This window comes from Anoplopoma fimbria, chromosome 22 (genome assembly GCF_027596085.1).
Source record: "Anoplopoma fimbria isolate UVic2021 breed Golden Eagle Sablefish chromosome 22, Afim_UVic_2022, whole genome shotgun sequence".
In the NCBI taxonomy this organism is placed as follows: domain Eukaryota; kingdom Metazoa; phylum Chordata; class Actinopteri; order Perciformes; family Anoplopomatidae; genus Anoplopoma; species Anoplopoma fimbria.
In genome coordinates this window covers 8,161,512-8,177,824 of record NC_072470.1, presented here as the reverse complement: position 1 = coordinate 8,177,824, position 16,313 = coordinate 8,161,512, and the positions used below count along the sequence as shown (strand labels likewise).

Genomic DNA, 16,313 nt, shown 5'->3' with positions numbered 1-16,313 from the left:
TCAGTTACTGTGGATTCTTTACTGTTTTTTTTATACATGTTATACATTTACATGTGTTTACAGGAGTTTAAAAAATGTATATAAGGGCACTGTCCGATACATACTTTTCTATATGAATTATCAGAATCATGTTACAAAGGGCTATTCTTTATATTTTATAAAGAACGGTCAGAGATTACAAAAAACATGTGGAAGCCTGGTGGAAATATAGAAAATAAACAATTTCTAGAGATCTACTTCATATTTAATATCTAATAGACACTAATACACTGTGTAATACAATAGTTATAATAGCTTCTGTCTGTATATATAATATTTCAGTTACTGTGGATTCTTTACTGTTTTTTTATTGCTCATTTCTTATTTATAATACTTATTTTTTTTTTTTTTTTTTACTATGTCTCTTGTTTGCACTATCCTCTATGCTGCTGTAATCCTGTAAATTTCCCCGCTGCGGGACTAATAAAGGATTATTTTATTTTATCTTAATTCCTAAAGTTCTGGGAGAACATGTGTTTACAGGAGTTAAAAAATTGATATAAGGGCACTATCAGATACTTTTCTATATGAATTATCAGAATCATGTTACAAAGGGCTATTCTTTATGTTTTATTTCAAAAGGTGTGCTAAAAAGAGAAAGTGTTTTGGGGGAAAAAAGTATTAGCTGACGGGGCTAATCTGTGACTGCCCCATTACAAAAACATGTGGAAGCCTGGTGGAAATATAGAAAATAAACAATTTCTAGAGATCTACTTCATATTTAATAGCTAATATACACTAATACACTGTGCAATACAATAGTTAAAATAGTTTCTGTCTGTATATATAATATTTCAGTTACTGTGGATTCTTTACTGTTTTTTACTTTTTTACTGTCATGGTTAAAATTTAAGAGAGTACAGTATTTAAAACAGTTCAAAGGTGGAAGTAAACTTCCTTTAGAGTGTGTGGGCTGTGTCAACCTTATCAGGATGACTCTGCAAAGTCTCACACACACACACACACACACACACACACACACACACACACACACACACACACACACACACACACACACACACACAAATATACAGTTTTAAAAAATTCCAGACTGACGGACTTTATCTCATGGCAAGGACATAAACATGCATCACTGTTGGAAATAAAGCTTGCCTCTTTGGTAGTAAGTAATAAACTCTGTGACTTTTGACCATGGATTATTCACAATTGGAGTCATTTCCAATCAGTATTATTTCATAGTAAAGGAAATAAGAGCATAACATTTCCCTTCAAGTTTTTTGTTTGCTTGCTAACTGTTCTTCCTGTTTGAATCCACACAGACCAAAGCTTTGTGCACACACGGATATCCTATAAATAAAGAGCCGGCTATGGATGACAGATGCCCTTTGACATGCTTGTAGGTGTTTCCTGCACTGAAATAAAACACCTGGGAGAGAGTTGTGAGACTACATAAAACACCCCTTATCTCCTCCCAGCAATACACTCCCTTTACCCTACTTCTTCCTATTTCAATGTTCAATGAAACTTTCAGGAAATCCAGTCACATGCAACCAGGGTAAACTATTATCCTGACACTAACAATCTTAAGATAACAGACTCGGAGCGGCACTGGCCCCCACACCTCGCGTGTTATCCTGTTGATGTTTAGCTTGCACCGGCTGGGAAAAGGGCTGAAGGAGAAAAGCCAGCAGGAGATTATTACAAGCAGCTGAACTCAGCCCAATAACATTCATCATCTGCAGGGGATCAACGCTCCTTTCCCATGCTATGCCAGTCGTGTGATAGGCCTAATTTTCTCCCCTTGGATGAGCACAAAGGAAGAAGAGCTTACGTTGTTTCATTTTAATTACGGTTCACGAGATGTTTCATATCAAAAGAACTAAACTGTTGTAAGTAGCGCTGTGTGTAAACGGTAGTCCATACAACTGTCTTTATCAGGAGCGTATACGCAAAACAGTAGGGAAATGTCGAAAGATACAACATGACGGCAGATTTAACTTTTACCACAGCATAAAAACAAATAAAAGACAGAGGTGACAAGAGATGTCTAGAAGCCATAGCCTTGTACAGTGAACAACAAATTAAATTTACATAGTCCTGCTTTAACACCATGTGATGCAATTGAACGTGTTCGCTAGTTAGCGGGTAATGAGAAAAAACTAAATGGAAAGGTGAAGATCACCTTCTTATCAAATTTGTGGTCTTAAATGGATGTCATCAACAAGTTAACACAGATAACAACATGTTCCAGCTGCCTCCCTTTCATTAGTAGATTTATAGGATTAGGGTCCCCACTGAGATTGCCCAGCAACAGCGGCCATGGAAACGCACCACGGCATCAAATATCTAGAGATTTACGTAACAATGTTCTCAGCACCTTCTCACTGTCAATTGCAGCCTTTAAAACACCTGGGTTTAGTTTGTTCCTGGAACACTGACTGTGGGATCACTGTACCTGTCATAAAGCCCTTGCCCGTTTTATGACCCCAGATACTGTCCTAGGATCAGGGTCAGAAAAATTGCAACAGGGTCTGTCTTGGGTAATTATGTGCCCCGGAAACAATCCCTCTTTCTCTACTAACAGAGATTAAGATTTAATCTTTGTTTGAAAAAGCTCTGCAATAAAAGGTGACCCAAAACACTGTTAAAAGTTTTTCAGTACCAGATTAGGATTTTAATTAATTAGATTCTGGCTCGATGCCTCATTCTGCTCAGAGGACTGATTATAGTCTCACATTTCAACGTGATACATTTTTATGACTGCATTTCCATGACTATTTTTTCCGCTGACTCACAGTCTTATCACTCTTTGTATCACCATTTAAAGCTTGCTGCGAGCTCGGCAGACCCTGAGTGAGCTGACACAGCACCAGGACAGAGAGGAAGCCACTAAATGTTGTCATATCATACAGTAAACCAGCCCACAGGGAATATATTTCTATTTTTTTTTTTACATTGGCTTCTCTGGTTTGTTTCTCTCACAGAATTAAATCACGTCATCCTGCTACTGTAACATTTCAACATAATCATGTGTGCTGTTAAGACAATGAAGAGCACCAGCACAGAACAGAATATGAAAACAAACAGAGATAAAATAAAAAGTAGATTAAATTCACAGATAACACATACTTAAACTGTAAGAAATGTTGGTAGTGGTGGGGAGGGGGGAAATAGTAAAGTACCTTCTTAAAGTACATATCACTTTGAGATAATTCACTTAAGCATTAACGTTTCATGCTACTTTACTTTTAGACCTCATTGCATTTCAGAGTTAAAGATTGGACTTTTCACTCCCCAACATTCATTGAACAGTCCTAGTTACTTTCAGATTCAGATGTTACAAACAAAACACATTATCTGTTTTCTACCAGTTATATATTACATAGACACTGATAGCATAGGCTAATTTAAAGGTGTTATTTAGCATAGTATATAGTTTTATGGAGCATTTTTAAAATAGCGTTGTATTCTTGCTTTTAAATGCAAATGGAAATGTTTCTTTTGCTCTGTGGCAAACACAAGTTTATAATACTTAAACATTTTGTTCAGCAAGAGAATCTTCACAAATTAGCTCCACTTTTATGTTTTTTAAAAAAATCAAAAGCTAACACTAGGCTATAAAAAAAACGACACCACGGTCACATGAGACACAACCAGGCTGTAAAGGCGGACAGATCTTCATATGACATCTAGTAGTCTCATTTAGCCACTTGTTAGAAACCTGCTTTTTAAAGACACGTAAAAGCTTCAAAATCCTCACGAGGGGCATTTGCTGACTTCTTTGTGGCGTAGAACAAAACGTTCAAATCTCCTCAGCTTGTGGTAACCATAGACCATATTTCTGGCATTGAACCAAAAACCCATAAAAAAAACATTAACTATGATATGAGCTGTCCAAGAGCAAACAGCTGACTCATTTCCAAGTTCCAATACTCATTGTTTAGCACTCTGTACAGAGTGAGCAAGACTGAATGTGAAGTTTTTCTTTTTAAGGGGAGTTTCTCTGAGGGTTTCTCTGAGGGTCACGGGACAGAGGATGTCGTATGTGTCCAGATTGTAAAGCCCTCTGAGGCAAATTTGTGATTTTGGGCAATACAAAATAAATTTAATTGAATTATGTTAACTTTTCGTGACCACTGTGGTCAAAAGTGAAAGGACAATATCAAATGGTTAAACTTTGCACAGGAGGAGAGTCATAAAGGCAGCAAAAATAATCCTTAGAGTGAGACTGGGCACAAAGCTACCATGCTAATGCTAAGCAGTTCTGTACTAGATTAGAATTGCAGGCAATGTTATTCAGTTTGCTATGAAGCAAGGAAAAGAGGAAATGGCCTTCCAGACAGCTTAATTCATCCTCTCCTTTCTGCCACTTGATGGAGCTGTAATGCTACAAAACCAGTATGGAATAATATTCCAACTAGTTGCACTGCTTGTTATATAGTGCTGCTGCTGGATTGCTAAATTATAGTGCAGCATTGTGATAAGAATCCACAGCTCAGATATAAAAAAAAAAACACACACATCATTCATCCATTCTGTCAATCCACCGTACAAAACTCTCCTATCTCTGCTCCTCATCTTGTGTTCCCTCTCTGTCAAGGACTTTTCAGATCCTTCCAATTAAAGACTTCCTCCTCCTGCAGATCCCCTTGCAGACCCTACGCACACCGTGTGGAGTGATGACCAGCGTGTGCGCCTCCCACCACACACACACACACACACACACACACACACACACACACACACACACACACACACACACACACACACACACACACACACACACACACACACACACACACACACACACACACACACACACACACACACACACACACACACACACACACTATTCAGCAACCGATTTCTGGGTCAGCGAACGATATGCACTTTAAGAGCATCGGCTCTCGGGCGTAGATGCTTGGCAGGTGGAGGAGAAGCAAAAGTCTCCAGGACGGCTAAAACGCACCTGTCCCCGGGGGCCGATCCTCCTCCACCTCAACTCCGTGAAAACTTCTGAGGGAAAGATCTCGGTCCTGTGTCCCATTTGGGACCTCCAAGGGGAAAAAAGAAAATGGGCAACATGGCAACAGAGATCGTTGCCTTTGTCCTGACCATCTCCGGGTGGATCCTGGTGGCGTCCACTCTGCCGATAGACTACTGGAAGGTGTCCTCTGTGGACGGGACGGTCATCACCACAGCCACCTTCTGGTCTAACCTTTGGAAAACGTGTGTGACCGACTCCACCGGCGTGTCCAACTGCAAGGACTTCCCTTCGATGCTGGCGCTGGACGGTGAGTTGAGAGATGACCCGGGTTGTTGTTGCTGTAGCAGTGTGCAATGTTGTCTTTCTGAGGTCAGGCGGCAGAGATATATTCATCTGACCGAGGCACTGATGCTCAAAACACCTGGGTTTTGTTTGGGGCTGAATGACCAACACTGCTTTTGGAACTTGATATTTCCTTTTATGACTGACTTCAGGCCACAAACAACCACAACATTTAAAGTTAAAGGCCACCAGACACATATTTCAGTGATGGAGCTTAGCTGGAATGATGAAGCCTCCTAATGTTCGAATGAAGCAATCTGAGAAAGTCATAGAGTCATACAGAGGTCACTTGTCTCTTCCTATTATTTGCCAGTAATAATAAGGAAAGATGTTGCTTGTATACTTTCATTACAATGTCAAAGATACCACATCTTATCTGTTGTCTTACTGTTAAGAAAAGGAAATGTACTTTCTGTCCTTATCCTTCAAGCCCTTGATTTCTAATGATAAATGTGAGGGCATACTAAATTATAAAAAACATCTGTTAAGATTGGCACATTTCAAAGCTTTTTTTCTTGTGAAATGCTAGATTCTTTCACCTTTGCTGACCTAAAATAAGTAAAATAACTAAAAAAAATGCTTTTTCACTTTAGTGCTGGGATTTAGATGAGAAGATAGATACCACCAACCTATATCTGTATGCTTAATATGGAGCTACAGGTAGGAGACTGTTAGCTTAGCTTGTGATTTTTAAGTTTCAAGTCCAGCTAGCTGTTTCCCCCAGTTTCCAGTTGTGATGCTAAGCTAAGATAAACAGCTGCTGGCTGTGGCATCACATTTAGCATACAGACTGTGCAATCTACTCATCTAACCCTCTGCATCAAAGTGAACAAGCGTGTCAAATGCTGAGCTACTCCTTTACAATTAGTTGAATACTTTCAACTCTTCCCCTAAAATTGTTTAAAATAAGTGAAATTCTAATTGTTTTGGAAACACTAGTTTAAAGCACGCTCTCCTATTCTCTGTCTCCATCATGAAGCCTACATCCAGGTGTGTCGGGGTCTGATGATCGCCGCCGTAATTCTGGGGTTCTTTGGTGCCATCTTGGCCTTGGTAGGAATGAAGTGTACCAAAATAGGAGGCTCGGAGACCACCAAGGCTCGCCTGACCGTCCTCTCGGGCTTCCACTTCGTCCTCAGCGGTACAACCCATGGCACTGTGCTGCATTTCAGGAAGCTGTTTAACTTTGAGCTAAATTAGTGTTCAAATGGATGACACTATCAGTTATTTCTGCTTTGATTTCAGTCCAATTTGGGAGGTAGAAATCCTCTTAATTCTCTTCACAGGCCTCTGCTGCATGACTGCATGCTCCATATATGCTCACAGGGTCACAACCGACTTCTTTGACCCCTTCTTTGTTGCCCAGAAGTAAGTATTGAGGATTAACATTTAGATGAAAGGATGTCCAGACATTAATGTCTTCCTTTCTTTTTCCTCCCTGCACTTCAACCCTCCAGGTTTGAGCTGGGAGCAGCTCTGTTCATCGGCTGGGCTGGATCTGTGCTGTGCATCCTGGGGGGACTTATCTTCTGCCTCTCCATGTCCGAGGGCTCCAGTGCCAGGCGAGTTGCTAACATGATGGATGCTAACAATGTGATCCCACGTCTGTCATCAGCAACAAGGGGCTTAGGGGAAATCTGATTTGGGCAGACTCTAAACTGCCAACTCAATCAAGCAATTTAAATAATGACTTTAACTGCAAACGGAGAGACGAAAACATCCAGTAATCTCTCTCAACATCTCGTGTCGTAATTGCTGAACCTACAGGGCAGGTTGTATGATCTTCATTTTGATAAGTAATGTTGCCGTTGAAGACTGAATGTTTCCTTTGTTACATTCGAGTAATAAGGACATTTTCCAAGGGAAAGTCACCTTGGCTGAGGGTAACTATAGGGGAAATGTTGCATCAAACATAGTTTCCAGAAATTCGATGGCTTAGCACTTTGTCATGGCAGCCGTACTTTAAATAACGTCTCGATTATTTGGATCAACGCATCTGTTTTTAGCAACACTAGCCGTGTGGTAAATGTTTTAATTTACTTCCAAAATATGAACAAATACCCGCAAAACTTAGCTGTACATGCTTAAGTGTTCATTAGCAAACGTTAGAATGCTTACCTGCAAAACTAAAATCCCTGAAGGGTTAACCCAGTAATATACTGGAAACCATGTGCGGAAGAGGCTTTAGATAGTGAACATGGTTAGCGTCGTCGTTGTGAGCATGTTAGCATGCTGATGTTAGTATATAGCTGTACCTTACAGAGCTGCAAAGCTGTAAAAAAAAGCAAGGTTTATAGAATAATTTGAAATATAAATACAACTTGGTTTAACTGTTTTGTTTTTCTTATTTACTACCTGGGTGATCCCTCATTGGAGTCCCGACCCTTAGTTTGGGAACACATTGTGAAATTGAAGGGTGCTTCACAGTTGTTATCATTGTATTTCTATTTAAGTGTGTCAGAATACACCAAAGACATTCCATAGACAATTCAGAAATGATAAGATGGATTGTCTTCAAATGACACTTTAAGGATAGCTATTGTGAGCAGTCATTTATTTTGAAAAGAAAATATTTGAAAAAGTAAAAAGCTAGAAGAAGTTTGATGCAAAGGGTTTGCGTTTTTTGCATTTAAAATTAAGCAAGATTTGGCGCTCTTTTACTGTTTAACAGGTTTTATTATCTATTAGAGCCCTACTTTTAAATTATGTTCTTTTAGAGCCTCATTGCTTATCCTTCTTCCTTCTTTTTTTTGTCTCTTTGCAGAGCTGAATACTCGTACGCCGGAGCTGTGTCGTTTGTTACAGCACGCAACAAGCACAGCAAGACAGTCAACAGCCTCCACAAAGAACCAGGAGAGCCGTCGAGGCAGTTTGGAAGAAATGCCTATGTGTGACATTGGATTGGACATTGCAAAGGACTCCATTCATTTTTATGAACTTTTGTTTCCATGAACATAATATCCAGAGAGTGTAATTCATGTGTCAGTTTACACATCCTATTGATTTGAAGTTGCCAGATGCGACTATGAGTTTGGCTACTTTTTGGGGACATTTCTGTCAGTGCCGATAAGCTTGTTTTTTTTTAGGGCAGGAAATTTGATTTGGCACAAACCAGAGTTCAAACTCTCCGGTCACCTTCACTGAGCTTGCCTTTCCTTTTTGTCTCAAATAGAGACTGGAGACATATTCAATATCTGTTTTATAATCATTGATTCAAAGGCCAATTGGATTGGCCTTAAACATTTCCCAATGTTTAAGGGAAACACATTTTAAAGCATTGTAAACATGTTTTTTGGGATATTTTTACACAAAAAGGTAATATCATTGAAATCTGTTGTTTTTAGACTACTTGACACAGTTTAAGCATGCTGGTTTGAAAAAATCTGTAAATGTGACAGTAATAATAAAAAATAAAAAAATAGATAACTTTTTAAAACCTGCGTAGCTAAGATGTAATTCCAGTTAATCTTCTCTTGTCGCTGTCAAGGAAATAGAGAACACTCTCAGTTAATAATTCTCAAGCAGAAGGCCTTTCTTGGGGGTCTGTGCCTGGACTGATCTGACCTCCAAGGGTCACAAGGTCTCATCTGACCCCCCCAGAGAGATTGCTCTGCAGAGTATGAGGCCCACCCGGAGGCTTGCCCCTCATATCAGCCATCCATCTCCACCTAGGAATTATTATCAATAGGAACCCCAGGCTATGTTACGCAAAACCTCCTGGCCCAGAGGTTGGATACTTGAACCAGCTGGCAGAGAGCAGTTGCCCCGGTGCTTTCTGGTGCCTTACATCCGTTAACAAGTGTCAGGTGTCCTGGGCTCTGCAGAACTCGCTCTGATATAATGGCGGTATTGTATTGTCTAATGTCTGCGTTACATACAGGGATGTAAAAAAAACGCAAATGCATTATATCAAACTCCTTGTACTTTTTAAATGATTTTCTTTTCAAAATAAATGACCGCTCGGAATAGTTAATATCTCACGGCAAATTATTCTGACATCCTGAAACAAAAATAAAATGATATAAACTGTGAAGCACCCTTGGATTTCAGTGTGTTCTCTTAAAAAGTTGGGTCTTAGATTAATCTAAACAGTAGTGAGATGAATACCCAGGAAGTAAATTAAAAAAAAAATATATATATGTTTATATTTCGTATTATTCTATAACTTTTTTTTTCTCTATCAGGCTGAACTGAGGAACAGCTGTGCTTTGAGCTAAATGCTAATGTCAGCAGTTGTTTAGCAGGTACAATGAGTAGTTCAGTGTATTAGCGTGGTGAATGAATTTGCACTTAACTCAAAGTACAGATGAGGCTGATGGGAAGTTCATTAGTTTTGAATGGGTGTTGGGTCACAAACCATAGTGTTGGACAAATCAAAATTTTGACCTGATGATGGAGCTAAAAGAAAGGTAGAGGGGATCACCAAAGTTTTTACAATTCATTTTGACGGAGACTATGATTGTCTGCACGTTGTAAATTCCAAATTTAGTTGTTTATTTTGCAGATAATTCTGTCACCTTTACAATCTTATTTTCCTGTGAAATACTGTTTAGTTTGACAAAACAAGGGATAAAATGCACACTACTAGTACACGCCCGAAACATCCAAGAGTGTAGTGAACTGTTGCCAAGGATTTAATAAATAGGAAAATGCTTGCCTATTATGTGGATAGTGTCGTTTTATACTCAAAATAAAACATGAGGTTTTGCAAAAAGACATTACTTTGTATTAGGGGGTAACAAAAAAGGTTAGAAACCACTGACCTACTCATTGATCTCCGATGGGATGGTGGTCATTGCAGCAGCAAGCAAGGACGTTTGAAGGTGCAGAGCCATTACTGCAATCACACCACCAGAGAGCAGTATTAATGCGTATTTAATGTTTAACAGATCTGAAGAAACTTCAAAATGTGAAATAGTTAAATTTGTGTTCATATTTGCTGCACCTTCTATAAAGCCAAGTGCAGCTCAGGTCACATAAGCATCCCTTTGTTCATTATTTTTCCCAGTGTCATGCTAAGTAAAGCTTATCAAAGCCACCCTCACCAAACACATTACCCAGCGCCCCACCGTTCCCAATATCTCCTCACCACTACCAATAACTTTGTCATAAGCCGAGAGGACTGGGAAACAAAGAGGAGCTCTTTCATCGCCGCCGAACAGTCATCACTCCCCCTGATTCTCATTACCTCAGATTTAACTCTAATTAGAATCCACAGCACAGTGAGGTCTAATAAGTAAATGACTAGCAGCTTAAAGCCTGAGGCAAAATCGAGAATGATGCTTCCAGCAGCTTAGGTCGTATCAGCAGTGAAATTACATAATTCATGGAACATGAAATGTACTTCTTTTTGGTCAAATCTGGTCTAAAGTGATATCATTTAAAATATATTGTATGTATGCTAAAATTAAAAAAGAAGGATGTTATATGTACATATGAACTCAAGAGATATTTGTGATTCATCAATTTATTTTAATCACGCTTGATTGTTTGCATTTCAAAGACACAGTGATATAAAAAAAATAAAAATTCTGCCTGTTAGTTATCGCTTGTTAAAAGCCAAAATATTTGTATTTATTCTCTCTTCCCGTAGAATATTTAAACTTTTGATGACTCATCATGAATTTGGGGGCGTGTAAACAACTGCATTAAATCGAAATTAACATTTGGGCAACGCCCATCATCTAAAACATTTTTTGAAGCATTGAGCAGAAATATCCTAGTGGGTGGAGTCATACAGTCGTCAACAGCTCCATTACTCATTAAAGCTCTGTCATGCACTGTATTTGAGAAGCCACGCCCACTTTTGAGCAAACCAATCAAAGTTTAAGAATTTGATTTTAAGCCCTCTTGTATCTAAGCACTGGCCACATATTTTGTAGAACTGTAGAAGTCACATGACTGTGGCAAAAGGCGCTCCAATTTTAACTGCCACTTTAAAGTCTGAGAAAATAACCCTGATGATGTCATCATGGTCTCAGCTTGGGCTTCATTTGAACTTTTTCAACAGAAAGCCTGCTTCCACAATTTTTTGGAAGTGCAATACAAAATTGCTGGAATACCCCTTTAATGAGGTCTTTATTCATATTCCTTGGTTTCAAAAAATCCCAAGTTTTTTTAAATGCTAATTATTTTTCGAAAACTATGCAATAAGATATAATGTCTGGTTTGATGCCATAAACAGATCGTCCTTCTTTTAAATGGTTTCTGCACATGAGGGAAAGTCCAATGGGGGCATGAGGCTGCTCTGGTAATCTGAGATAAATGCTTAGGTGAGCACTCTCAGTCCAGATTCAAACTTGACAACTCTCGACTGAGGCCCATGGGAACCTGAGCGACGGTTGTCTCTCACCCACATGTGAAGCAATACCTGGAAAAACAACAGCACCCCCCTGATTTGTACCTGTGATGCACTCGGTGCTCTCTTTTTCCCGGGACGAGCAGCTGAGCAGGAGGCCTCTTCCACTTCTTGTTTGAATTTGGATGAAAAGTTGACGCTCAGGATGTTTACATGTCTTCTGCTTGAATAAGGGACTACCATGTGAAAACGAGACAAAAAAGGGATAAGAAAAGCATCAACATTGGACTGTGGATGCGTTATCAGGGATTAGAAATCTGAAAATCTAGATAAGGAGATCAACTCACGACAGATGAAGATCCGCGTGGTCCAGATTTGGGGGTTCCTGATGACCGTTTTGGGCTGGATCTTCGTGGCCTGCACCATGGCCATGGAGGGCTGGAAGATCAGCTCCATCGGGGGCATGGGGGGCTCCTCCATCATCAAGGTGGCCTGGTACTGGTCCAGCCTGTGGAGATCCTGCTTTACAGACTCAACTGCTGTCAGCAACTGCTACGACTACCCCATGCTCTGGTCTGTGGAGGGTAGGTACCGCATTTTTATTAAAAAACAACAATGTGTCTCCACTGATATCTAGACTCTCATTTACGTCTTACTGTGTGACTCTAGGCCACATCCAGATAGTGCGAGGCCTGCTGATGGCGGCTCTCTCCCTGGGCATGCTGGGGTTTGTGCTCAGCCTGCTGGGCATGGAGTGCACCTTCGTTGGGGGGAAAGACCGGTCCAAGTACAAGAAGATCTACGCCGGGGCTTGGTGCCATATAGTCAGCGGTAATGTCTCGTTTTAATACACATTCTCCTCTTCACATGGACTTGCTTGTAAATCTAATGCCATTAAAGGGACGGACAGGTGTACCAGCACAACAGCAAAGCAGATTCCCTTTTTTTGGGGGGTGGCAACATATTTTAGAAACCCCTTCTGCAGGAATGACAGCAGAAACACAGGACAATGACAACAATATAACTATGTGATGTGCAATGTTACTTTTTTCAACATTGTGCACAATTACACTATTTTCAATATCATTATCATGCACAATATTATTTTCTGCGCAATATAATATTTTTTATTTTTTGCGTTGGTGTCAGTATTACTTCTTTTACACTTTATAAGTATCAACCTATTGTTCATATATGCACATATTTGTTAGCCATCTATTTTAATCTTTGATCAGTCTCTGGCACAAGTATCTAAGCTATATATATATATATATATACACATCTATCTATCTATCATAACTAATTTCTAATGTCTTAAGCCTCCACATGATTTCTCTTCAGGTTTCCTGTCCACATGTGGCTATGCTGTTTATGCGCAGTATGTCTCAGTGGAATATTTCAACCCTGACTTTGACGGACTGAGGTAAGATAAAAGGCTTAAAAGTAACCCGTTACTGCAAAAATCTCTCTGATAAAACCTAAGCCTTTAAATCTCACACTGGCTCTCGGTTTCAACACCAACAGGTTCGACCTCGGCACCCCGATGTTCCTCGGCTGGGTCGGCTCAGCCTTTCAAATGACTGGCGGTTTCTTCTACGTGTGGTCTGTGTGCAAGCCGCTCTGCGGAGGAGAGACAACGTGAGTGCAGAACACATGTTGAGACATGACTCCCATCTCCACTTCCTTTATAAACACCAGAGTGCTCATGTGGCATGACTCATCTAGAATGCATGAGGCTGTGTTCGTTTCTGAGTTGTTTGAAAGTAGGAGAGAGCAGATGTGCATTGTGGGTACACCCCCTCTCAACATGTACTGTAACCCTTAAGCCATTGATGTAAACAAGCAGAGGATGTCTGGTGTTTAACAGCTTTTCCTGGTTATGTGATTGAAGAAAAATCTGCATGCTGTGGATCAGCAGTCTCCTCTTACACTCATGTATGAAGTTTAAAAACACTGTGCTGCTGATAAAGTGAAAGAGACACAACCTGGTAAGCAGATGTTACAGTACATAAAGGAGAAAGTATTGATCTTTTTTATGTCAGATATCTGGTTTGATTGACCACTTGACCTTACACTTTATCTTGGCTGACAGTCAACTTGGCATTCACACAGAACCTTAAAGGAACAGTTTGACAATTTTGGGGAATTTGCTCTTTTGCAAAGAGTTAGATGAGAAAACTGATAGCACTCATGTCTGTACATTAACATTATCATCCTACCAGCAGCTCTAGAGCTCATTAACTCAAGTGAGTCAAGTCTCTGCTAAGAAATTAAGAGTTTTTACAATTAAATTTAGAGCTTAAAAGGGTGTATTTTGTTACCTTTGGACCAATCTGTCAACCCATGGGCTAACTGTCTGATTTAGCCTCTGGGGCCTCAAGGGACTTTCACTTCCGTGCTTTGGTCATTGTTTAAAGTCTGATTAGCAACTTAAGATGCGAGAACGGAGTTGAGAATGTCTACAACCGGATTGTTTTACATGTAGCAAGTTTACACTCAGTTAACAGTTTATTTTCTAGCCAATAAAAAGCCTAATCTTGTTCAGACGACAGCGGGTGGGTTCTAATATTGTATTTTGGCAAATCTGTTCAGACTCTTTAGCCCTCTGAATTCATTCAAAGCCTGCTCAAAAGTGATTGGTCAATACTTCTCAGACTACAAACAAAGAAGAACAAAGAACAAAGAAACCAAAGTGCTATTAACAAGCTGCTTTAAGCTAAATGCTAAGTATGGAGGTGGCATTGAAGCAGCATTTCTTCATATTGGGCAAAAATGACAAAAACAACAAACTGAACAAATAAAATATGAAAAACTTGGCTATGAAAACTTGGCTAATGTGTTTTCTCTCTTCAGGGTGATCAACATCCAGGCACTGCCAGACCCCGAGCAAAACAAGTTGGCCACGGCTCCGCCCACACCGTCCGAGATCTCCTCCAAGACCAAACTGTCCTCCGTGTCCGAGCTGTCGTCCAAGTCTGAGCGCTCGGACCTGTCGGGCATCTCCTCCAGGTCGGGACGCACGTCAAAATCCGGACGCACGGCCAGGTCAGCGCTCTCGTCCAGGACCGGGAGAACCACCAGGTCTTCGGGGTCAGTGGGGATGAGTTCGGGGTCGGGGTCAGTGGGGATGAGTTCGGGGTCGGAGTCCGTCGTCTCGTCGATGTCCAGCGCATCAACTTTGTCCGAGTCGAGGAGCAGCGGCAGCAGCCGGACAGTGTCGTCGTTGTCAGGCAGCTCAAGGAGTGGGACAAGGCCGTTCATCAAAAACTCTTATATTTGATTTAAGGCGAGTCATTATGTGATGGACAAATATTAATATATACGACGGATGGATGTTCTGATGCTTTTCTATTCAATTTATAAATCTGTGGTGAAAGCAATGTGTTTTCTATAAAATATCACATGACTGATCTTCACTGAACTGTCTTGTGCGCTGCCTGTCCTTCATGTTTATCATCTTTAATATGTCACAACTAGACATAATATATAAATCCATTAAATATTACTCATAACTGAGCCACACATCCATTTCTAATAGAGCTGGCAACCCTTGTGTAGCCATTCAAAACAAGAAATAAAAGTCAGTAAACAGTGTCTGCTTTGCTGTTATTCAAACCTTCACACAAAAACACAAGCAGCCGCTGTAAAAGGACTGGATCTACAGCTTTAATCTGGCTTTTATTTTCTTAAATGTTTGGTGGACTACTTCCTTTACAAGGTAGGAGGCATTCAAGACCTTCACATCCGCCAATATTGGTTCTACTTTTCAACATCTGTGATGTTTAAACATCTCAAGTCTTCCATTTACCTTACTGAAGGATATGGAGGACAGGGGCTCAGTTCCTGGGTCTGCTGCTCTGCATGCTGGGCTGGGCCAATTTGGGGATGCACCCTTGATATGGAACACTGGAGGTGAGAAAATAAGAGTTAGAAGAAACAAACGGAAGAATGCACCTGATGCTCCGCAAACTGCAGCGAGAAATTGTCTCCACTGAAATTAATGGTTATACATTTTTTTAATTTCATGTTGATTCATTTGCAGATTATACACTTTTATTTTGTAGTGCTAACAATTTCTAAACAACTTTGGATATGGTGAGAAATGAATTAAAACTTGGCAATGGTGTAACCAAACGTACAACGCAATCTCATGATGAATGACGTTGGAAATAAGTGTGCTGAAATACATTTTTGGATAATTGATAATAATTATGAAAAGGACATACAAATTATGAAAAAGAAAAAGAAAGTCCTTCCATTGCATTACTGTATAACTTTAAGGAATTTCTTTATTGATGGGACACGTGTTACTTACATTATTTTTAATAAAACTGAGTAAATTCATATCTGTTTTTAACTTTTTTGTAAACTGTTATTTATATCTTCAGTGGCTCTGGGGAAGCTTTGCAATGTTTTAAAACAATAACCCTGACGATGTCATCAGGGTCATCTATGATTGGCTTGATAATTTATTTTATTTTTTTTAACAGAAAGCCCAGGTTACAAACTGGGCAATGGAGTTAGAAAGACGAAGGAATATAGAAAGCAGAGAGGGACTCATGAAAGAAGCTATCGAGTTGCAGTATGGGAAATGTAGTGTCCTGTGTTTCAGATTATCTCAGCCTCTGCTGCTTAAATGAATGGACTGCCACTTTAAGGTGCTAAATATCTGTCAGTCATACTCAA

At 39.9% G+C, this 16,313-nt stretch overlaps 2 protein-coding genes across 2 annotated transcripts; both read left to right on the top strand.

Annotated features, from left to right (window-relative positions):
- The first annotated feature begins 5,074 nt into the window (after positions 1-5,074).
- On the top strand, positions 5,075-8,223 carry LOC129111933 (claudin-10-like). The gene is made up of 4 exons (XM_054624096.1): positions 5,075-5,294; positions 6,309-6,470; positions 6,616-6,697; positions 8,094-8,223. Exons 1-4 carry the CDS (start codon positions 5,075-5,077, stop codon positions 8,221-8,223), a joined length of 594 nt encoding a protein of 197 aa, XP_054480071.1.
- Positions 8,224-11,979: 3,756 nt separating this feature from the next.
- On the top strand, positions 11,980-14,907 carry cldn10e (claudin 10e). The gene is made up of 5 exons (XM_054624089.1): positions 11,980-12,211; positions 12,297-12,458; positions 12,969-13,050; positions 13,152-13,265; positions 14,481-14,907. Exons 1-5 carry the CDS (start codon positions 11,980-11,982, stop codon positions 14,905-14,907), a joined length of 1,017 nt encoding a protein of 338 aa, XP_054480064.1.
- The last annotated feature ends 1,406 nt before the right edge of the window (positions 14,908-16,313 follow it).

What these genes read in the sequence shown, in the direction of transcription:
- LOC129111933 (XM_054624096.1), top strand. Translation starts at nt 5,075, where the DNA reads ATGGGCAACATGGCAACAGAGATCGTTGCCTTTGTCCTGACCATCTCC. An exon ending in TTCGATGCTGGCGCTGGACG is followed by an intron (nt 5,295 to 6,308) that starts GTGAGTTGAGAG and finishes TCCATCATGAAG; the next exon opens with CCTACATCCAGGTGTGTCGG. An exon ending in CTTCCACTTCGTCCTCAGCG is followed by an intron (nt 6,471 to 6,615) that starts GTACAACCCATG and finishes TTCTCTTCACAG; the next exon opens with GCCTCTGCTGCATGACTGCA.
- cldn10e (XM_054624089.1), top strand. Translation starts at nt 11,980, where the DNA reads ATGAAGATCCGCGTGGTCCAGATTTGGGGGTTCCTGATGACCGTTTTG. An exon ending in CATGCTCTGGTCTGTGGAGG is followed by an intron (nt 12,212 to 12,296) that starts GTAGGTACCGCA and finishes GTGTGACTCTAG; the next exon opens with GCCACATCCAGATAGTGCGA. An exon ending in CCTGACTTTGACGGACTGAG is followed by an intron (nt 13,051 to 13,151) that starts GTAAGATAAAAG and finishes CAACACCAACAG; the next exon opens with GTTCGACCTCGGCACCCCGA.